General features: G+C 39.4%; 1 protein-coding gene across 2 annotated transcripts; it reads right to left on the reverse strand.

Moving 5' to 3' along the window:
• Nucleotides 1–1,542: 1,542 nt before the first annotated feature.
• Nucleotides 1,543–22,141, reverse strand: mapk13 (mitogen-activated protein kinase 13). Of its 2 annotated transcripts, XM_022210669.2 has the most exons (12): nucleotides 21,914–22,140; nucleotides 17,803–17,932; nucleotides 17,575–17,633; nucleotides 15,979–16,084; nucleotides 15,264–15,293; nucleotides 12,489–12,536; nucleotides 10,471–10,585; nucleotides 9,819–9,890; nucleotides 8,834–8,913; nucleotides 6,407–6,485; nucleotides 5,757–5,930; nucleotides 1,543–4,065 (listed from the first exon to the last, which is right to left on the reverse strand). In XM_022210669.2, the coding sequence occupies exons 1-12, from the start codon at nucleotides 22,024–22,026 to the stop codon at nucleotides 3,980–3,982; spliced, it is 1,092 nt and encodes a 363-aa protein (XP_022066361.1). In that variant the 5' UTR covers nucleotides 22,027–22,140; the 3' UTR covers nucleotides 1,543–3,979. The 2 variants fall into 2 exon arrangements, with proteins under 2 accessions (XP_022066361.1, XP_051805404.1); XM_051949444.1 differs by lacking the exons at nucleotides 17,575–17,633; nucleotides 17,803–17,932 and having other exon boundaries at nucleotides 21,914–22,141.
• Nucleotides 22,142–23,577: the final 1,436 nt, after the last annotated feature.

The raw sequence follows: 23,577 nt of genomic DNA on the forward strand, positions 1-23,577 counted from the left end.
CATATGCCTGAATTTACATAGCTATTTATGTAAAGGTGTGCAGTGGGAACACTTATTTTAACAAATTTCATAAAATTGTAATTTGCATGACTAACTCTTTAAATAGTTGATGGGAAGAAATGCAGTCGCTGATGAGGAGGAAGTAGTCCCCCAGAAAATCCCATAACACAATACTCCTAATAAATAACTAATAATAATATGGGCAAACATGCTGACTGTGTCCACAGGCTAATGGTAACTTATTTAACCACAGCTTTTTAAAGCAAAACAAAAAAATGTGTTTTTATTGTTATTCAGCTTCCTGTTGTCATATTTTGTCAATTAATTTAATGATTAGAGACATCACCTTCTATATGTAGCTATGGGAAGCATCCATATGAAGAACAATGTCACTGCTGCAAAAATCTCGTACCTTAAAGGGGAACTTCATTTATTTTCAACCTGGGGTCTGTTTTCATATGTCATTTCATACATGTGAGTGATGGAGAAATGAATTTTCGACATAGCTCCAGTATTTAGCCAGGCAGGCAGCTTCGCAGCTCAGCTAGCAGCTCAGCTAGCGAAAAGTATGGGGCAACTTGCCGCCCCGCGTCAAAGTCTGCCCTAACGTGCTTTTTTTCACACACTGACCGACTCGGATAGTCTCAACGAGTGTCCCACAACATACTAGAGATGAGAAGTGAACGAAAACCTCCACATTACTTGGCGATCGCTATTTGTTGTGGTCTGTATCCAAATCTCAGGACGCTAGAAAGCAAATCTCGTTCTGAAATCACGCGATAGCTCGCGCCAAAACCAGTGATCGCCAGGTAACGTGGAGGTTTTCGTTCACTTCTCATCTCTAGTATGTTGTGGGAAACTCGTTGAGACTATCAGAGTCTGTCAGTGTGGGAAAAAAGCACGTTGGGGTGGACTTTGACGTGGAGTGGGGGGGGGGTTGCCCCATACTTTTCGCTAGCTGAACTGCAAAGCTGCCTGCCTGGCTAAATACTGGAGCTATGTCGAAAATTCATTTCTCCATCACTCACATGTATGAAAAGACATATGAAAACAGACCCCAGGTTGAAAAAAAACGAAGTTCCCCTTTAAAATGTACTACTATGATTTAATAAAGAGTTTTATTTCTAAAGTGAGTTTGTTTGTTTTGTCTTTCTACAGCATATTCTATATTTAACGTCAAAATACTGCATTGTTTTTGTAGGTCAACATGAGTTTTCATCCCTTTCATGTTTGCTTTCTTGTATATGCTTTTATTTTGAAGGTGACGTGGCTCCCTCGCCCTCTTCAGCTCCTCCGTTTGTTGCCTTGATGACATCACAGTGATACCAGGTCAGCCCGCCCCTTGACGTCACCAGACAATGATTTTCGCGCGCAAGCTACTTACCAGAGTCAATGACAGAATAACAATGTGTTGATCTTAGAGCAACCTCGTGTCTTTTAGATGTGTAGTTTTATATTCAGCCCTTTCAAAACAACACACTGAGCAACACCAAGAGACTTTCTTGGAAGCCTGGCAGGTGTCCAGTCACTCACAATCCATGCTCATGAATGAAATTGTTTATTCTACAATATGTGTAAACACAATTCAGCTGCTGAGAAAAAAAGTAACAGATTATTATGACAACTTTATGGCTGAAACATGTCTCATGAGAAGCAAAGATGTCTGGCACAGGATTACAGATGAACAGATGAATTATAGTATAATTCCAATTAAGTTCCATAATGTAACATTATCCATAATATAGCAGTTTCTAAATACCCTAAACCTCTCAAATACATATTCAAGCAATGCCACACACCAGAAAGATGGGTTTGATAGAGAATTTAGTGCAAGTGTACATGATTTATACAGCCTGGCAGACAATACAGTCAAGCGTCAAGCGATACGAATCCACAAGGAGAGGCTGAATAAATGGATTAGTTCATGCACACTATCATGCACAGATATTCCAGCAGGCACTGGTGACATATTGCACTTTCACACAGGAGCTGACTGTCTTTTGGTTCATTCATTGGCAAAACCTGAACTTTATCTTAATCTGTACATGCTTACAAAATACAGTATACAAGAGAAGTTAAACAGACCTGTGCAATATCACCTAAATGTCGAATGAGTCAAAACTGTATCACCTTTCCAGATCTGCATAATTTCTCAGTTGAAAAAAATAAAACTGCATCTCAAAAAACATAATAGTGAAGTACTTACACTGTAAATACAAGCTCCAAAAGTAAAGACTCATTGCAAAAAAGTGAATATGGCTGTGATCACTGACATACAAATGAGAAAACCTGTGATTATTGCAGCTAAATTCAGCATATCTGTGATGTCCAATTAGATCAACTGCATGAACCAGAGCTTCTTCAGTTTTGGACCTATGGGCTGTACCTGTCTGCATGTCTGCATTTTTTGCTCCACACAGAAAGGAATTGTCAGAGGAACTGAAAAATCTGATAGTGAGAATTCACACACACAAAAAAACAAACATACAGGATGATTGCAGACCAATTAAAAACCAGGGAAAACAGATTTGCAGCAGTTATCAGTTGGTATAGAAGCACATAAATCACAGTGTAGAGGACAGGACAAAATGTTAACCTCTATGTACACTACCAGTCAAAAGTTTGGACACACCTTGTCATGCAATGGTTTTTATCAACACTATAAAAGAATACATACGGGGTTATGATGTAAACAAAAAAAGTGTTAATCTTCAGTATTAATCTACAATGTAGAAAATAATGTGAATAATTAAAAAGCAGTGAATGAGAAGGTGTGTCCAACTTTTGACTGGTAGTACAGGATGCCAAAGAAAAGCACCCATGTTTGCTGTGAAGTGCAACTCTGCAAGATAAAAGTTTGCAAAGTGGCATCAAAGGAAGCCTGATGAATTCTGCACTCAGTCAGGTCAAATGATATTGAAGTAAGGAGGTGGCAGTGTGATGATATGGGGCTGCATTGGCGCAAAAGATGTTGGAGAGATGATACTTGTAGATGGCACCTTAAATGTATGTGGATGTTTCAAAATACTGACTGACAAGATGACTGAGAGTCTGCAGAAGCTTTGCAAAAGAGAAATGTTCCAGCATGAGAACGATCCAAAGCACACTGACAAAATCACAGTAGGGTTTTTATGACGAAAAAAGAAGGATGTTGCCCAACCCAAATCCGATCGAAGCCCTTTGAGGTGCCAAAGAGCAGTTTAAAAACATTGTCTCTCCAGAAATTTGGTACTTATCATGCTGAGGATTGCTTCTGTCATCAATAATAAAGAAACATAAAAAAATATAAGATTAAATGTTAGTAATGAAAGCTATATTGACTATTGTTGCACTAAGTTCCTACTGTGGGGTCCTTGTTTATAATGTGGTACATCTAAACTTTTTTTTTTTCAATTTCAATAAGAGAAAATACATATTTGGAATAAATGCAATTACTGTGATGTGGTACAGTTTTAAATAATCTGACATTCACGTGACATTACACAGAAGGTTACTCGTTTTTGTTGTTTACTGTATCAATATGCTATTATCACCTCAAGACTGAACTAATGTCATTGATTGGTTATGGTAATTACACAGGAATCTTTTCCATTAATCTGTCTGCTGTAGCAGAATCTCCTATCTGTTGCAAAGAATAACCTTTCCATTTTGTCTTATTGTTTATTTGGAAAACAATATTACAGTAAATCTCACAGGCAACCCTGCAGCATTTAGTCACAATTCATTTGCAACACAATTCACTGATAGGGAACGTGTAACACAAAGAGCAATCTCCATTTAGGAAACAATTTCACATTACTAAAAAAAAAAATAAATGAAGGGATAGTTTTAAAATAATCACTCTTCTGAACACTGCTTCAAAATCCAAACATTTCCAGAGTAAAAGAAAAAGAGTGAATCTCAGGTTGGAATATACAAGGGCACCGTTGGCTGTATGTGGGTTGGTTGGGACATCAGTAGTTACATGACATTCATCACATCATGGAGACATAGTCAGGGTGTTTTTCCTCTTGGAGTCCCGTCGTGGGAATGGCACAAAGCTTTTCACCTCTCTGAAACATAACCCTACGGACAAAAGGAGAGAAATATTTGCTTTCTGTAGGTGCAGCACGTTCACAACGTCAGTAGATCCTTGAAGAGGAAGCCGTAAAAGCCACATTAATTATAATTCATCATTTTCATATTAATAAAAATCCTGCAACAGGACATACACTACAGTTCAAAAGTTTGGGGTCACCCAGGCAATTTCATGTTTTCCATGAAAACTCACACTTTTATTCATGTGCCAACATAACTGCACAAAGGTTTTCTAATCACACAATGTAGCATTAGAGCACAGGAGTGATGGTTACTGGAAATGTTCCTCTGTACCCCTATGGAGATATTTCATTAAAAATCAGCCATTTCCAGCTAGAATAGTCATTCACCACATTAATAATGTCTAGATTGTATTTCTGATTCATTTAATGTTACCTTCATTAAAAAAAAAAGTTTTTGTTCAAAAAATAAGGATATTTCTCAGTGACCCCAAACTTTTGAACGGTAGTGTGTATGTGGCTGTAAATCACCCTATCCTGAAGCCAGCATGGTTAGCACTTAAACCTGCCCATCATGCAGTGGGAAAGCAGATTATTTTCAAAGCATGACAGTTCTTTCTCACATAACAACACAATTTAAAGGTGCAAGACCAAACACTATAACAAATAACTTCTGTGAGCTCCAAAAATGACAAGTACAGTACATGGGGAATTCCAGAATTAGAGGACATTTTCAAGTTTCAAATAACAAAAAACTAAAACATGTAATTGTTGTGTAAATTTACTTGTCCTGAGACCACATCTAAAAAAAAAAAGAAAAAAAAAACTAGGAGAAAACAACGTTTGAAAACATTTTTTAAAATACCAAATAAGTCTGGAGTTCCCCCTAAAATGACATTTGTTTTCTTGTCCCATTCCCCTGATGACCAAATTCAATCTCAAATAAAACAGTTAAAATTACATTTAAATCTCCTTTTTTGGCATTATTTTTCTCATTGATGTCTCTTGAAATTATGGGAACATTTTTTTACTCAACATAATACTTTAAATAGTAATTATTATGCATGGAATGTGTGTCCCACAACAACCCTGTTGACATAACTTTTTTTACCTGGTAGAAGAAGAAGAAAATAGTGAATCATATGATAGGCTGGAATTAACATCATCAAACAGGTTTCCAAAAGAATGGGTACAGCAAAGCTATGTCCTCTCTTCTATTTCTTATAACATTGCCGGCCTTGATTGAATGCCTCACTCTACCTCATGCAACCGTGTTATGCATATTATCAGGAAAAGACAAATTATTTTTACTTTTTTCTTGACTGTTTTCCATTAGTAAGTTTGTCCTCTTGGTCAGCAATAACAGCTAAATATCTAGCTTCTACTCCTCAGAAAAAAAACTAACATTAGCACTGATTAGCAACCCTGTTACTGTGATTAGAGTAGGGTTAGTAAACAACAAATAAAACATGGAAAAAAAATGGTACCATTAATGTGTGAGCTGAGCCAATCAAGCCTTTGCTAGTTTATTACATATTACTGATGAATATGGAGCAGAAAATTGTAGAACAGAAGGTTTATTTTTTAACTATTTTGAAGCCCAAATGTCCTCCAGATCTGTAATGACTCACATAAATATTTATATCCACACTGTATTAAAATCTGCACACTGTGGTACATCATTATTATTACTATGAAGATTGTTTACTGTTTACTTACGCTTCCACTCATCCAGGGACAATGTGTCGTTGTCATGGCTGTCATCGTACGGTGCCGGCTCGGGAAAGTCATCTGGGTCTCGAAGGCTGTCAAAATACGGATGTTCCAGGGCTAGTTCAGCCGTGGGCCTCTCGTCTCCATCCAGTACCAGCATCTTCTCCAGCAGATCAATACCTGAAAATGGTCAGGAGCACAAAACTATGCAGCAATTTGATCCAATATAAAACCCATCGATTTTTTAAAAAAAGTTATTGAACATATAAAATGTTTTAAGGGACACATGGCAAGTTAATTTAGTTGCTTTTCAAAACACAAACACAAATTATGCTGGTAACAGGCACTTTGTATTATGTTTTTTGTACCTATCTAATGTAACTGATTTGATTCTAAAATATGCAAGAAAAAGAAAGAAAAATAGAAGCAATTAATCCACATGAATAGAGCTGGAAGTGGAAAAGCCATCAGGGAGCAAGAAGCATCATTACCATCATTCAAAGATCTGGTAGCAAAACTAACATTATTTGCAAATAAAATTGACTAAATCCTGATCCTAGTCTGCTGTGGTAAACCTGGATGTGTACTAAATGTGATCAAACGTTAAAAATGTGAGAAAGCGTCAAGTCTAAGAAAAAGGATGTGGTTGAACTCACCCTGTACACTGGCCCTTGGAAACAATGCTGAGAAGTCTTTTCTGGGATAACGAGGGAGGGCTTTCATATAACTTTTGGCCTGATTTTTAGGGAGAAGAGGTAAATAAAGTGCAATTAAGAGTAGTTTTCTTTTTAAGTTAAATAAACTAGCAAAACTGTAATGCAAATGGAGACAACAGTCAATATTATTATGTATGTACTTTTGCAGACACAGGACAGTTTGTGTTTCTGTAAACGTGCACAAGAATGATTCCGTGAATGTGCATTCAAACCGATCAAAAAACTGTGGGTGTCAATAATCTCAGTATAAATGCATTTAATATAAAAACATCTAAAACCGCATCAATCGATTGCTAGCTACAGGGTTCTCGCCAGCGCATTTCAGTGTAACGGCCAGTTACGCTGTCATAACGGCCCGTTACACTGTCTAACGGCCCGTTACGCAGTCTTAACGGCCCGTTACGCTCAGTTTAAAAGATTACGCTGTGATTAGGGCCGCTACGCCAGCGCATTTCAAAGATTACGCTGTTGTTATGAGAGTGTGTGGCTCCGTCATGAGAGTGGGAGAGAGAGCAGCGTATGTGTGTGGGAGGGAGGGGGAGGGAGGGGGTGAGCGAGTGAGAGAGAAATGCAGTCGGAGGAGGAGAGAGGGTGTGTTGTTGCTGGTAGTTGTTGGCGGTACTGTTCGGTGCAGCCACTGTTTATAGACAATAAATGCTGCAGTGTTCTTCGATACGGCTGGGCTCCTGTGTCTTTGCTTCTACGGCTGCTGAGGAAGTGAAGGGGGTTAACCCCGGGCTTCCTGACCACGGTCGGGGGCCGAACAGGAAGGGTTAACACTGCGATTAGGGCCGCTGCGCTGTTATTTTGACAGATAACGCCATGTGCGTTTGTTTTTATCAACTGGGTGCCTATCTAGGTTAATTTATGTCTCCCCACCTCAGCCGTACTTTCCTGTCGATTGACCCGTTCCCGTCTATTGCGCATGCGTGTCTCTGTCTATTGCGCGCGCGCGCGTGCAGGAGGACCTCCCGTTACGCTGAAAAAAAATCCTGGCGAGAACCCTGAGCTATTGATCTGTGCATTGATGATTTCTTAACTGTGTACTGTTGAACTTCATTGGCAACATGTGTGTGATATTCTGTATTAATGTATCCCCACCTTGCAAAAATGACATACATTTAAGGATATTTTAAAATTATCTCACATTCATATTCCTACACTATCAATCAAAAGCATGGACACACCTTCTCATTCAATGCTTTTTATTTATTTGTATTTTTTTTTCTACATTGTAGAGAAATCCTTAAGCTTAAGACTTCTTTGTTTACAATATAATTTCATATGTATTCCTGTACAGTTTTGATGTCTTCAGTATTAATCTACAATGTAGAAGATAATTAGATAAAAGCCACTGAATGAGAAGGTGCGTCCAAACTTTCGACTGGTAGTGTATGTGCATATTGAAAGGAATAACAGTATAAACTACCGTTCGAAAGTTTGGGGTCACCCAGGCAATTTCATGTTTTCCATGGAAGTTCACACTTTTATTCATGTGCTAACATAACTGCACAGGGGTTTTTTAATCATCAATTAACCTTTCAACACCATTAGCTAACACAATGTAGCATTAGAACACAGGAGTGATGGTTGCTGGAAATGTTCCTCTGTACCTCTATGTAGATATTCCATTAAAAATCAGCTGTTTCCAGCAAGAATAGTCATTTACCACATTAACAATATCTAGGCTGTATTTTTTATTCATTTAATGCTATCTTCATTGAGAAAACTGCTTTTCTTTTTAAAAAAAATCACATTTCTAAGTGACCCCAAACTTCTGAACGGTAGTATACATAGTCGGAGATAAAGCCTGCTGGTCATTTTCTATGCAGAAGACTTATTCAAAGAGCAGCATGAAATAGGACTAAATCAATGTAGCATTTTTCAAAACATCTCTCATATTATATTACAAATGAGCGCAGAACTGGGTCAAATTAACTGCTATACAAGTTTCAGTCTTATCTGGAGCTGTTATAACCATTCCTGAACCATCTTGTTTGTTTGCTGCTGAGGATAAATCCCAGACAATTCATAGTATCCAGGAATCTGCGTCAAATACAGCAAGTAACATGAATTCAAAAATGTAAACTACTGAAATCCCGTCTCAACTTACCTTCATTCTTTATTATTATATCTTGATACATACTTTTTTTTAATGCTCTGCCTTTTCCTCTGCTGCCACCCTCAGGACAAAAGTTATACTTCACTAACCTCTACTGGTAAAGCTTCAGGTATGGCAAAATGAACAGTGGACAGACTATGAATTTTAGCAAAACAATGGCTACTGGTAACAGAGAGTTCTATCAAACTGTATGTCCACGACATATCTGAATATTTATGATATACACATACTGTAATGCATCTTACCTCTGGAGTATCCAGCTTCTGTATGAACTCTGGTCCAGGAACTCCAGTCACTTTCATGATCTGAGTCAGCTGGTCCATGTCTGGTAGGAAAGGGGTTCCAATCAAGGATTTTTAAGCCTGTCCTGGTTGTTCGGTAAGCAAATGTCCACACAGAGGCAGTGGAAAACAGGGTTTCCAAGCAGGCCCATAAAACTGAGCAATAAAGGAAGATGACAGCCACTTGATGAAACACTCCATCCATCCATTCTCTGTACACCGCTTTCTCCTCACTAGGGTCGTGGGGTGGGGATAGGCTCCAGCTGACTCGGGTGGAGGCAGGGGACACCCTGGACAGGCCGCCAGTCTGTCGCAGGGCTACATATACAGACACACAATCACACACACATTCACACCTACGGGCAATTTAGAGTAACCAATTAACCTCAGCATATTTTTGGACTGTGGGAGGAAGCCGGAGTGCCCGGAGAAAACCCACGCATGGCTCAGGCCGGGATTTGAACCGGGGATCTTCTTGCTGCAAGGCAAAAGTGCTAACCACTACGGCACTGTGCAGCCCTTGATGAAGCACTGACATCTCTATTTGCGAGCAGGCTCTATAAATTAGGAAAACGTATTGAGTGGAGAAAGAACATAAAACACAAATAAAACATGTAGAAATGCATATAATATAGTGGAGCAAAAGCAGCACTGGATGCTGCCTCAGGAAACACACTGCATTTGCTCCATGTCATATTCTGTAAACGCCTTTGTTCTCCATTTTGTGTCTGAGTTCTAGCACTCTGCATTAAATAAAACTGTTTTTGTTTCATCAAGTGGCTGTCAGTCTCCTTTAACACTGTAACAGTGTAACAGATGAGTGATATTAAAATTTGACTGGATAATTTGGGAATCATACAGTGTGTTTCTATCTTTGTATATGGAAACTCATTTAACATTTTACAGCCTTAAAAAGCTGATCAAATGGACCAAGTCGATGAGAGGATACAGTCTTTTCCTTTGAACAGGGTTTTTCCATTGATCATTTCTGCCATGATGCAGCCCACAGACCAGATGTCCACTAGAATAAACAGCAAAGGAAAAAAAAAAAACATGAGTGAGAACCCAAGCAGCATACACATCAATAAGAGTCTTTTAAGTTTGGCTGAGTAGAAATGAGGAAGGTGGCATTTACATGCCAGAGCACAGTTCCTTTTCACAACAGAGAGCTGAAGTAGTGGTGCTGCTAACTGGGGGATATGTGATGAGTAATAGTATCCTATGCAGGGTGTAAGCCGGCCAGAGTTGCTTTCTGTGCTACATTCCACTCTGTAGATGCTAGTTACAAAATGAAAAACCACGATCTCCAAAAGAAACATAAATCCTGGGAACGTCGGTTCCATTGCAGTGACAATACTGTCATTAAGTCTCAGCACTATCAGGCAGCTGTCAGACCCATCTGTCATCTGTTATTACTGAAAAACGCAATTTATTTTTCAGAATGACATCCATGCAACTTAAAATGCATTTCAGAAACACGCTGTAGGATTATAAAACCTGCTGATCCATAAGGTAACATACAATCTAAAGGTGAAGTTGGAATGTTTTCACATGACAAACATCACACAGTTAAGAATATGTAACTGCTACAATTGTCTTGCCAGTCTGGGTGTAGTGCATCCAGTTCAGAATGACCTCAGGCGCCCGGTACCAACGGGTCACCACGTAGCCGGTCATCTCAGCGTCAGTACTGCGAGCCAGCCCGAAGTCCAGGATCTGTATCAGCAGCAAAGAAACTGAATCACAGTCTGCTAATTAAGCATGAGCACTGCATGTAGAGCAGATAACAGCAGTGAAATATTATTTAAATGCCAAATGATTCTAATTCATATCACCTCACAGTAACTGCAGCACTTCTAGGTTGAACAGTAGCCATTTGCTCTTATGTAAAATGAAAATTAACAGTTGAGATGTACTAAAATAAAATAACAGGCTGCATAGTTGGAACTAAACACAAAAGTGGGCAGACCTTTAATTACTGAGATAAAGCTCTGATTAGTGGTACTATTAGTGGCTCATTCTGTACCTCCTGATTATTGCTGCAACTGTGTTCCCACTGATTTTTAGTTAGCATTTTTAATATAGGGGTCATTCCAGAATTGGAGGACATTTTACATCCCACCCATCAAATTTCAAATAATCCGTATGCAAAAAATACTAAAACATGCAGTTGCTGTGTCAATGTACTTGTCCTGAGACCAAATCTAAAAAACCCTTGGCGAAAATATTGTTTAAAAATATTTTTTTAAATAACAAATAAGTCTGGAGTTCCCCCTAAAATGCATTTTCCTCTTGTCCCACCTGCCTGATGACCAAACTGAATCTCAAATAAAAATTCCATCCATCCATTCTCTATACACCACTTTATCCTCACTAGGATCGCGGGGGGGCTGGAGCCTATCTCAGCTGACTCGGGCGAAGGCAGGGGACACCCTGGACAGGTCGCCAGTCTGTCACAGGGCTACATATACAGACAGATAATCACACTCACATTCACATCTACGGACAATTTAGAGTAACCAATTAACCTCAGCATATTTTTGGACTGTGGGAGGAAGCCGGAGTGCCTGGAGAAAACCCACGCATGCACAGGGAGAACATGCAAACTCCATGCAGAAAGATCCCAGGCCCAGGCCAGGATTTGAACCGGAGATCTTATTGATGCAAGGCGAAAGTGCTAACCACTACTTCACTGTGCAGTCCTCAAATAAAACAGTTTAAGTGAAATTTATATCTCCTTTTTTTGACATTTTTACCTTTGATGTCTCTTGTAATTGTGGGAGCATTTCTTTTGGTTGACATAATATTTTAAACAATAATTATTATGCATGGAACGTGTGTCCCACAACAACCCTGTTAGCATAACTTTGAAAACAGTGAATGACATGATACCCTGGAGTTAATATCATCAAACGGTTTTCCAAAAAAATAGGTAGAGTAAAGTTATGTCCTCTCTTCTATTTTTCATATTTTTCGCAACATTGTCAGCCTTCATTGAACGTCTCAATCGAAGTCCTGCAACCCTGTTATGAATATTATCAGGATAAGATAAATTCTTTTAACTTTTTTCCATCAGTAAGTTTGTCCTCTTGGTCAGCAGAAACAGCTAAATATCTAGCTTCTACTCCTGAGAAAAAGCTAACATTTTGAAGCCCAAATGTCCTCCAGTTCTTAAATGACCCCTAGCTTTTCTGAAATATCTGTTTTGATTGTTCACAAAAGGAACTACATTACTGTTGAACTTAGAAATAATGCAGTTATTAAGAGGTGATGCAGTTCAAAATGTTTTGATGCTCACTTCTGCTGTGTACTGTCATAGAAACGTGTTTATACATTGTTTGAAGGGGAGTTTAGTTTTTGCATGCGTTGCCACATGTGAGGACACTTTATGTTCAACAGTTAATATCGTATAATGCCCTAATTTCATATACTCACTAGTTAAACAACAACAACTAACATGTTTCTACAATAACATTTTCAAGCAACATGGCACATCTGTATATGAATGCACATTCTTCATCCTTTGCTAATTAAAGGGAAAATTACCAGCTGGATCCTGTTATTTTTCTGTCATTTAAGTGTTGTGGTGCTTTCTTGTGTAACAGTCATAAATACAAACCTTTAGTTCGCAGTCCTGATTAACAGCCAAGTTTCCAGGCTTCAGATCCTGTAAAAGAAAATGACACGAGTGATGGTTACTTACTGCATACAGTAATTAACAAGAAATTATAGTCATCATGCTGACACTCTTACTGGAGCCAGTAAGAGCTTTATTGCTTGTAGATTGTGTGGTGTAACATAGCTCAGCTGTTCTCATTGCACGGTATTTTAAACAGGGACTAAATGGTGTGACTCAACTATAAGCAGTCCATAAAACACACTGCAGAATTCCAGTCAGTACTGTGACATGCTGTGTGAAAAGTGTTCATAGCTCCAATACCACACACTAATATTGGGGCTAAAAACAGCATTATGGATCAATACATTAAGATCAAAAAAGCTACATCGCTCATTACTCAAGATATATTTTTCAAACTTGGATATAAAAATAAAAAAATAAAAAAGCTAAAATTATTTTCTGTAGTCCTTTAAGACCATTGTGCAAGCCCGCCAGGAAGATATTCCAACATTTTTACATACTGCAGTGCAATTTTTTGGAGTATTTTTATTTGCTTTGCATCAATGTAACCCTCATATCCAAAGTTTCAATAATATGTATCGACTTATGCCTTAACTACAATAACTTGCTTAAAAGTGCAATAAACCTAAAAAAATGAAATTCGTTTTTGTTTTTTTTCTCACATACATTTCAAAATACAAAAATAGCACAGCTGTATCTCTCAAATTTGTAAATTTAAAAAAGTTGTACAATATCCCGTGCTCTCGTAAGATTTTTGTTACATGCGCTTTATTGTGTACTTTTACAAACCCATCACTGCATTGAAAAAGTGCTCTGAGACTTGGTGAATGTGTGAAATGTTATTGTCACTCCCCAGATTTTATATGCAAAAAGAATGATAAATCTGTTTTATCTGGTTTCAAATCTCCCACCAATCAAAAATGAATATGCAACTGTAGCGCCGGCTACGCTGGTCTCTATAGGGTTAAACAGTGTAATCAAACAGATGACAAAAGCATTTATTATGTCTGATGTAGGGTATATCTCGAACCCCTTAAAAACATCCAGGTTTTGCTCACTTGCTGCTTTCCTTTCATTACACCTTCAGTTAGAGGGACTTAGGCGCAAGGAAAGATGCATGGAAAAAATGCCGGAAGAAAATACACTACTGTTCAAAAGTTTGGGGTCACTTCGAAACGTCCTTATTTTTGAAAGAAGTTTTTTCAGCAAAGATAACATTGAATTAATCAGAAATACAGTCTAGACATAGGTAATGTGGTAAATGATTATTGTAGCTGGAAACAGCCAATTTTTAATGGAATATCTACTTAGGGGTACAGAGGAACATTTCCAGCAACTATCACTCCTGTTCAAAACCTACCATTTAAAAGTTTGGGGTCATCCAGGCAATTTCATGTTTTCCATGAAAACTCACACTTTTATCCATGTGCTAACATAATTGCACAAGGATTTTCTAGTCATCAATTAGCCTTTCAACACCATTAGCTAACACAATGTAGCATTAGAACACAGGAGTGATGGTGAATTCATCCCTCTTGGTTTGACTGTCATTGTAGAGTTCTACTGTAACATCCTGAGGTGTCTGAGGGAAAACTTTCTGTGCAAACGACCTGAGCTGTGGTGTGATGAGAGTGCTCCAAAGCACTGTACGTCTGGTCAGACACCGGGATTTTTTAACTACAACACATTGTCTTTCCCTGCCTACCTTTCGTCACCTCCTAGCATCTTCTTCCTGTTCCTCAAAATGAAAATCAGGTGGAAGGTTCACTGTTTTGACACAGTTTCACAGATTCAGTGTTCGTCACAAATGGTGCATGACAAGTTTACTTGCGGACTTCCAGAAGAACAGGGAGTGTATTGACAGGGAGAGTGAAAATAAAAATTAAAAATCCAGTCCAGTTTCTGATTTTTGTAGGTATAGTGTCAGAGCTTTTTAATCAGCCCTGATTTAAGATTATCCATGAAACTGACTGAAAAGAGAAAATTATTGAAAATGAAAAGAAAAATCAATGATAAAGGGTGAAAGTTGTTTTATGCTTCCTAATGAAGCATACGCGCAAAACAAATCTCATAATTTGACCTGTGTTCTGACCTGAATCTGTCATTTGTAAACCAGCCAGATCTGCTGTAACATCCAATCACTAACAGATTTCCAGTAAAAAAGGGTGTGCCAATGTGATACTAGACTTCTTGGAAACATGGTCTGATTTATACTAATGTGTGCTGAGAGATCCTTCTTTGCTCCTGAGAGCAGAAATAAGAAGTTTGAGTTAGCCTTCAAGATGGTGGTCCCGAATGTTTTCTGGGCCAAGCAAGGACTGATGAGTGAGGATTGATGAAAAATTGAGGGAATTGGGATATATTTATATGTATAAGTACTGGTCTCACACTACTTTCTCTGTTCCACACATACACTCATAGGTTTTGGCACTGGAGCTGAAAGGTGTGGCCTGACATCTCTAGACTTGTAATCAGACATCAAAGTAGTCAACTCATCCTACCTGTTGGGGCAGGGTTTGATCTGACGTGTTAACGATGACAAACTAAATAAACACTCCAAAAAGCACACAGAGAAATGCAAGTCTAGAGTCTGAGACAGAAAAGTTTACAGGACAAACTACTGCACACAATAGAATTTCTTTCCTGAGGTGATTTTATCAATGACCAAAAAAATGGAAAGCTCCCAAAGCATAGATATTTTTTCACCTAACTTGAGAGCTGGCTCTTTACAATGGCACACTGACTTGTACTTACCCTGTGGATGATTCCAGCCTTGTGAATATACTGCAAAGAGAAACAGAGCAGGTCGCAGACATTTTTATTTCACATCATTTTGTGTATTAGAATAAGCCTATTATTAGGGATGCTGCTGGATACGCTACTGTTCAAAAGCTTGGAGTCACTTAGAAATGTCCTTATATTTAAAAGAAATGCAGTTTTTTTCAATGAAGATAACAATAAATGAATCAGAAATACAGTGTAGACATTGTTAAAGTGGTAAATGACTATTCTAGCTGGAAACAGTTGATTTTTAATGGAATATCTCCATAGAGGTACAGAGGAACATTTCCAGCAACCATCACTCCTGTGTTCTAATGCTACATTGTGTTAGCTAATGGTGCTGAAAGGCTACTTGATGATTAGAAAACTCTCGTGCAATTATGTTAGCACATGAACAAAAGTGTGAGTTTTCATGGAAAACATGACATTGTCTGGGTGAGCCCAAATTTTTGAACGGTAGTGTAACTAAATTCAAAATAAAGTTTTGAGAAGAGTTTGAGTCATAACACTTAGGCTCAAACTGCTCCCAAAACTCACACTAAAATAGAGCATGATCCCTTATTGACTGTGTATTTTTCCTGAAGGGTACTTTGGAATGTCTTCAGTGAAACTTGAATTGGTCAGTTTAAGACAGTACTTCTGATGCTTAATAAAATGTGAAGTTGAGGAATCTTCTCCTTAGACTCACCCTGAGTCCGCAGAGCATCTGGTAGACGAGAAACTGGACTTTGTCTTCTGAGAGATGACCTCGCACCTTCGACAGGTCCGTGAACATATAAGGCATCACCAGGTAGCTGAGAAAAAGAGATCAGAGCGAGACGATAGTTAGATGGGCAGTAAGATGATTTCCTCTGTCCAAAACTCCACACATGATTCAAGAGATTTATTGAGCCACGATCACAAATGATGCATAAGAAAAAGCTTCCCTTACCTCAATAGATCATCCTACTGGTAATTTCTACTCCTACTTGTTGCTGTAATCTGTGTCGTCTCACATTTTCATTAAGGATGTGCTTATGCGTGTTTACATAACCATCATCGTATGCTTGTAATGTGCTACAGCCTAAGATTTGTACCATTCCTGAGCTCTGGCTTATAGGGAATCCAAATACAGCTTTAGATTGTTGGGTTCTCTGTTCCTTACTACGCAAAGCACTGTGATTCGATATGTTGTAAATTTGCACTATATAAATAAAACTGAATTGAACTGAATAGTTTGATGTATTCATAAAGCACACTGAACTATTTTCAGACAAGAAAAGCACTCAGAGAGTGCAGTACTCCCCCAAGGCCGCTCAGTCGTCGTATTATTTCTGACCAATAAGTCCTGATAAGCTCACAGCGGTCCACTGTAGTAGGATCGTAATCATGTGATCGTCACCAGGCAGCTGATGTAGTGTTCACTTGTTGTCATAGTTACAGCAACACTGTGCTGCTATCTCACAATGATACAGAAATCTTTAACAAATCCGTGGATCCAGACTATAACCCGCATCACTGCCAAAATCTAATCAGGTGGTCCTTGTGTCATTTCTGAGATTCCCTGAAAATTTCATCCAAATGAGTAGTAAGTAATGTTGCACACAGACAGATTCACAGATTAATAGAGAGACAAATGGATGCCGATCATCACATAACTCCACTGCGTTCCTTGGCGAAGTAAAAAGCAAATAACCACTCAGTTTAATCAACATAAATTCTACCGATAGTTTTCCATGTCACAGTATAATAATCACTACATAGGAAATTGTATGAATGTACTTCATCCAGACTGAAGCTTAGAATCCTCTGCTTCTCTGAAATACTGATAAATAAATTATCCTTAGGCGGAAAACACTTTCTGGGGCTGTTACTGATTGGCAATCCGAAGACATAAGCAAACAGCACTCAGTGATATTTAAGACAACGGTGTGCTTTCAGTTTAGGGAGGGTTCTTTCTCAGAGGCCCATATTTTCCTGAGAAGCCCTGAGATCCAAAGACATGTTCATACTTTTCCAGACTCTTGCAATGTTCAAGGGACTGGTCACAGCATATCCAACAGAGTGACCTGATATGCTCCTTTCAAAAAAGTGACAAGAGCATGTGGGCCAAATAAAAAGAGCTTTCATCACTCTGGAGACAAACCTACTGTTTATCCCCCAGATCAGAAAATAGTGCTCATTCCCCATGGCTCTGTGGTCCTGCAGGTGTCTCTGCAGGTGAGTAATAAACCTGAAGTTCATCAGGAGTGTTGTCTAACTCTGCTGGAGGCAATGGCTAATAAGGTAAAAAAAAACTACTCACAAGTCCTGGAAGTCATCCAGGCTTGAGGCGGGTGTAAACACATCAAGAAGTCCTATCACCTAGTTGGAATGAAGGAAGGAGGTGACAAATACAGAGGCATGGGAGCAAATGAGTATTTACAGCATATTATCATATAAACCGTGATGATTATGCTATTTGAAGGCCATAAACACAGCAAAACCTGCAGTCTGTTAAAAGCAGCAGGACATGTATTGGGACTCTACTCACATTTTCATGCTTCATGTGCTTGAGCAGTCGCAGCTCTCGGTAGGCCCTCTTAGCAAAGATCTCTGACTGGAAGGGCCTGTGGAGCTTCTTAATGGCCACTTTCTCTTTAGTCTTCTCATTTGTTGTTGAGCTGCGGTGAATGACGGCGTAACAAGTCATTAGCGTGGTGCTGTGTCTGCATGCGCCTACTAGTTTCAGTATGATTTCACTCTTGAAGTCAGAGCAGTCATAAAATGACAGAGAAAGGTCTAGTTTGAGGTTCCACTCTCAGTTTGAAGCTTTGCCTGAAATACTGTGCAACAGCAAAGCTACTCTCACAAAGAGGCAGTGTAAACAGGGCTCATTCTCTAACTGAGTGCGGTTTATTGAGCATTTACATGTAAATGTGTGTTTGGAGTGATCTGCAGGGCACCGGATCGTAGGAGGAAAGGCTTGTTAGGCTATTTGGAGCCACATCCACCAACACACATTACACACATCACTCATACAGAGCGCTGTGGACAACACTGATGCAGTAACGCAGGATATTACAATTACAGTCTCACACAACAGCTTTTCCATTCCAGACACACATCTACAACAAATGCAGTATAATAAACACTGTTGATTATGTACCTGTTTATGATGTCCTTCGCCTCCTGTTTGCAATTTCCCACAACAGAGTTTATGAGAGATGTGCAATTTGGTGAAAATTACAGACAATGTTGAACCCAGTTCATGAGCCATTTTAAGCACTGACAGATCATAACTCCCACACTGTAATGTTTAAAGCATCATCGGCAAGCTAATATCTGCAGCTCTGGTAACAGCAGCTCAACTATGATGGGCATTAATTCATTCTGATTTTACATTTTCTCCTTTTTATCGTACACTAAGCCTCGTTGTTCAGTACACACAGAAACATGATCTCTCTAAATCCTTTAACAGGATGAAAAATGAAATATAGGACTATGTGTGGTTTAACACTAAATTCATCTTAGCTTGAATTTTTGGTGGATCTTATTCAGCAACTGAACAATGATTAAAACTAAGGTTTAATTCATCCATCCATTATCATAACACCGCTTAATCCTCATTAGGGTTACAAGGGGGCTGGAGTCTATCCCAGGTGACTTAAAGGGGAACTTCGGTTTTTTTCAACCTGGGGTCTGTTTCCATATGTAATTTCATACATGTGAGTGATGGAGAAATGAATGGTGCGAGAGCTCACGCCAAAACTGGTGTTTTGGCGTGAGCTCTCGCGCGATTTCGGAACGAGATTTGCGTTCTAGCGTCCTGAGATTTGGATACAGACCACAACAAAGAGCGATCGCCAGGTAATGTGGAGGTTTTCGTTCACTTCTCATCTCTAGTATGTTGTGGGACACTCATTGAGACTATCTGAGCCGGTCAGTGTGGGGCAAAAAGCACATTAGGGCGGACTTTGACGCGGGGGGGCAAGTTGCCCCATACTTTTCGCTACCCGAGCTGCTAGCTGAGCTGCTAAGCTGCCTGCCTGGCTAAATACTGGAGCTATGTCGAAAATTCATTTCTCCATCACTCACATGTATGAAATTACATATGGAAACAGACCCCAGGTTGAAAAAAACCGAAGTTCCCCTTTAAAGGCAGTGGACACCATGGACAGGTCACCAGTCTATCACAGGGCTACACACAGAGACAAACAATCACATTCACACCTTTGGACAATTTAGAATCATCTATTAAACCTCAGCATGTTTTTGGACTGCTTGAGGAAGCTGGAGAACCCGGAGAAAACCACGAATGCACAGGGAGAACATGCAAACTCCATGCAGAAAGATCCCAGGCTGAAATGCGAACTGGGGATCTTCAAGCTGCAAGGCGACAGTGGTAACCACCCATACATGCAGTCCTCTGAGGTTTAATGACATTCATTAATTACACAAACATTTTAGACTAAATGTGTTTAATTTTTCACTATATGAGGAGGGAATTTAGCATATTCTAGTATTATAACACGTTTGATCGTGTACACATGCTTTTAAATGACCATATTGGGCAAAGGTTAAGAGGTGTTAGGGATGGCAGTTTATAGATAATTAAATAAAGGTCTTAAAAATACACAGATAAGGGTTACAATAGTTAAGGTTAGTGAAATACTGCCAGGGGAATTAGACAGATTCATTCACTGTCTGCAGTTCTATAGCCTTGAGTTGTTATATCCAAGGACAGACAGTATTCAACAGATGTGAGTTTTGAAATGTCACTTTGCAATAACTGCAAGTTGAACAGCAGAGAATTTGCTTTTGTGTATCATAAAAACTGATTAGATTGCCCAAAGAAGTTCTTTTTTCTGAATGTCATTCATAAAAGTTGACACTGTCTGAGCTTCACAAAAACTCATGTCTGAACTGAAAACCCTCTGATAAATCTGAAGCACCTGTCTGCCCATATTTTAGAACTGGAGTAGTAGAGCACTGTCATTTTAGGAGGACGACCACTGCAGCACCGACTATAGGGCTCCTTCTGTACCTCCTGATCACTGCTGCTGAGTTTCACACATTCTTAGTCGCTCACTGACCTTCTTGGATCCTTTTATTTGTCTTTGTGAATTCTCACAATCAGATTTTTTAGTTCCTCTGGCACTTATTTTATGTGGAGCCATGATACAGGCATGCACATAGACAAAGTTAATCGGCCCAAAATGAATAAAGTTCTGGCTTTCACAGCTCATTTAATAGCCGTGTTCATGCAGTAAAGACTGATTGGAAATGATAGCTGTACTCAAAGTTGAGTTTTTGTAGCCTGTGTTTGCAATACGGTCATGGTAAAACACTGTTTTCTGATCTACTGTTTGACTAAGAATTGATGCAGTTACTGAGAGGTAACAGTTTGGAATCATTTCACTTTTATTGTACAGCATTATTTTGCACAAATCAATGCCTGTTCACATATGACAGTATTGCACAAGATTCTAATCTGTACAAAGATTTTATTTTACTTTATTTGTGACTGATCAGTTGTGTGAAAGGAACTCTCAAAATAAGAATTTCGTTACTCAGGGTAACCACTGTGTTTCTGCTGTGTGTATGACAATAAAGTTCTTCAGTCTTGAATCTTGAATCTACACTGATCAGTCACAACATTATGACCACTGACAAATGAAGTGAATAACATCTATCATCTTGTTATAATGCAATGTTCTGCCCAGAAACCTTTAGTCCTGACATTCATGTGGATGATTGATATGTACCACCCACCTAAACATTGCAGGTCAATCATGACAACAGCAGTCCTTAAGTCACCCTCAGCAGGGCAATGCACCCTAACACACCACAAAAACTGCTCAGGAGTGACCCGGGGAACATGACAGAGCTAAGGTGTTCACCCAGGATCCAAATTTTACCGACGATCTGTGGGATGTCCCAGGATAAGCCTGATCTGGGTAGATCTCACCCTTCAACCCACAGGCCCCACAGAATTCACTGCCACAGGACATCCCTAGAGGTCCTGAGTCCATGCCCCACTGGGTTAGAGGAGTTTTAGCAGCATACGGGGGTCCAACATTATATTACGCATGTGGTCATAATGTTATGCCTGATGGGTGTATGTAGCTATGTACATTTAAATGCATAGAACATGTTATAATATGTACTATTCTATATAATTACATATAGTGTGCATCTGTCTGTGCATAGGCATGAAGGCATGAACATTTCCCGCGGGGTCAGTGCTTTACTGTAGCTGGTATGTAACCACATGTAGACATGCAAATGGGCATCTTTAATGTTCCTAACAGCCACATCTGATGCATTATTACTGTACACATAAACACATGTATGTTCTGTGTGCTGAGACATGATCCAGCTGTTCTAATGCGATGCAGGTATTGTTCTGTGTCATCACTGTTGGCAATGTGTTCAGGATGTAACCTGGGCCCACACACTCACACGCGCGCGCGCGCACACACACACACACACACACACACACACACACACACACACACACACACACACACACACACACACACACACACTGTAGCAAACGTTACTGAACGCTGGACTCAGACTAAACACCGTCTAAACACAGCAGAGTCCAACGACGACACACTCCCTCCGTGCAGCCTTACGGTAAACGAGGAGCCACTCACCACACCGAGCCGTACGCCCCGGTCCCGATTTGTTTGAGCCGCGTGTATTTCTCGGGAACTTCCCACACCGTGCTGTTGATTTCCTCACGGGAGAAATGCGCCTGAGCCTCCATGATGAAGAGGAGAAGGCGAAGCTACGAATAACTTCTCCTCCCTCCTCCTGTCCGCCTGTCACTCGCTCAGGAGGTGAGTAAACAGCGGTAAAGCTGGACCCGACACAGCCGCTGCACGCAGCCGGAAGCGCTTTCAAAATAATATCCGACCGCCTCTAACCGCGTGGGAGGGTTACCAGTGGAACCAGGCAGCCTGCTAGCATGCTCATATACAAACTCACTATAGTCACCCTCTGTGTCCACTCCAGGCAGTTACAAAGTGTTTCCCCCCTCTGCCACATTTTAATCACTTTGGGCTCATTTTTTACTGCAATGTAGGGTAACCATATTTTCATTACCGATAACCGGGACACTCAGCCAGCAATGGGATACTCAAAGTTTACTCAAAGATGCCTTATAATTTCAATACATTTAAAGCACGCCTCCTCTCTAGCAATACAAAATTGTTATATTGCCAAATACTATCTATAACCAAAGACACAAATTCAGATAAGCTTCTCAGAGGTTAACGAACATGTTTTATTGTGGCACGTTTCAAAAATCACAAATGAAATATTGATAGAAATGTCTCTTCTGTATTAGAATAAATAAATAAATAACAGCTAAAAATACTTATGCTATGTTAGCAATCCAACCCAAAGAAAACCAATGAAAATTAGGGCATTTTCATCACTTTATAAAAAACAACCAGGACGGCCAGGACGGGATGTGAAAACAGGACATGTCCTGGGAAAAACTCGGCGTTCGGTCACTCTACTGCAATGTAAAGTCCAGCACCTCTGTGAAGACAAGTAAAGAAAACTCAATATGTCATCTGTGTTGTGCAGTAATTTTCCTTGAATATTTCCACAACAACAACAACGACAACGGTATTATCATGTCAATCAGTTTTCCTGTCAATTACTAAAACTGGAAGAAAAGGTGTTTACATTGTCTCTTTTTAGCAAGACCATTCTGCATTATAGAATGGTCTGGGGTCACCTCACTTTCATTCTTCTACAGAGGACAAAACTGCTTTTGGCTTGTTTGTATTTCTTTAAGCCAGCCTCTGTCATATTATCAGGTGGAACAAAGCCCAGGATGCAGCAGTGGTGTTCCCCTAAAGTAGTGATGGGGAACTGCTCTGGTGTAACATTTGCACACAGGGGGACAAACTAAACAATGTTAAAAGCTTCAGAGTGTAGGTTCCTGGCCAGATGAGGTTGTTGCTGTTGTGTCCATTGGGATAGGGATTTTAAAAACAGCAACATATAGATAGTGGAAAGGGAGAAGAAAGAGCGATGAAATGTGTGGCCAGTTGGCCAAGATCTGCATTTCAACTCAAAGATGTTTTACCATGGTGAATTTATTGTCCAAATACTTGCTACTCTGTATACATTTTTTAAGTCATGCTGCATTTATTTTACTGATCAAGTATGTTCCATTTTTCATTTGTTTCCATTCATATCTCCTCACAGCTTTTTGTAAACACAGCCTTCAGTTCAGTCAAGTAAATCCTAATTTGAATCACCTGTTTGATGGCTGCAGTAAAGTCAATCATTGCTTTTTGGT

The sequence above is a fragment of the Acanthochromis polyacanthus genome, chromosome 6 (genome assembly GCF_021347895.1).
Source record: "Acanthochromis polyacanthus isolate Apoly-LR-REF ecotype Palm Island chromosome 6, KAUST_Apoly_ChrSc, whole genome shotgun sequence".
Lineage (NCBI taxonomy): Eukaryota > Metazoa > Chordata > Actinopteri > Pomacentridae > Acanthochromis > Acanthochromis polyacanthus.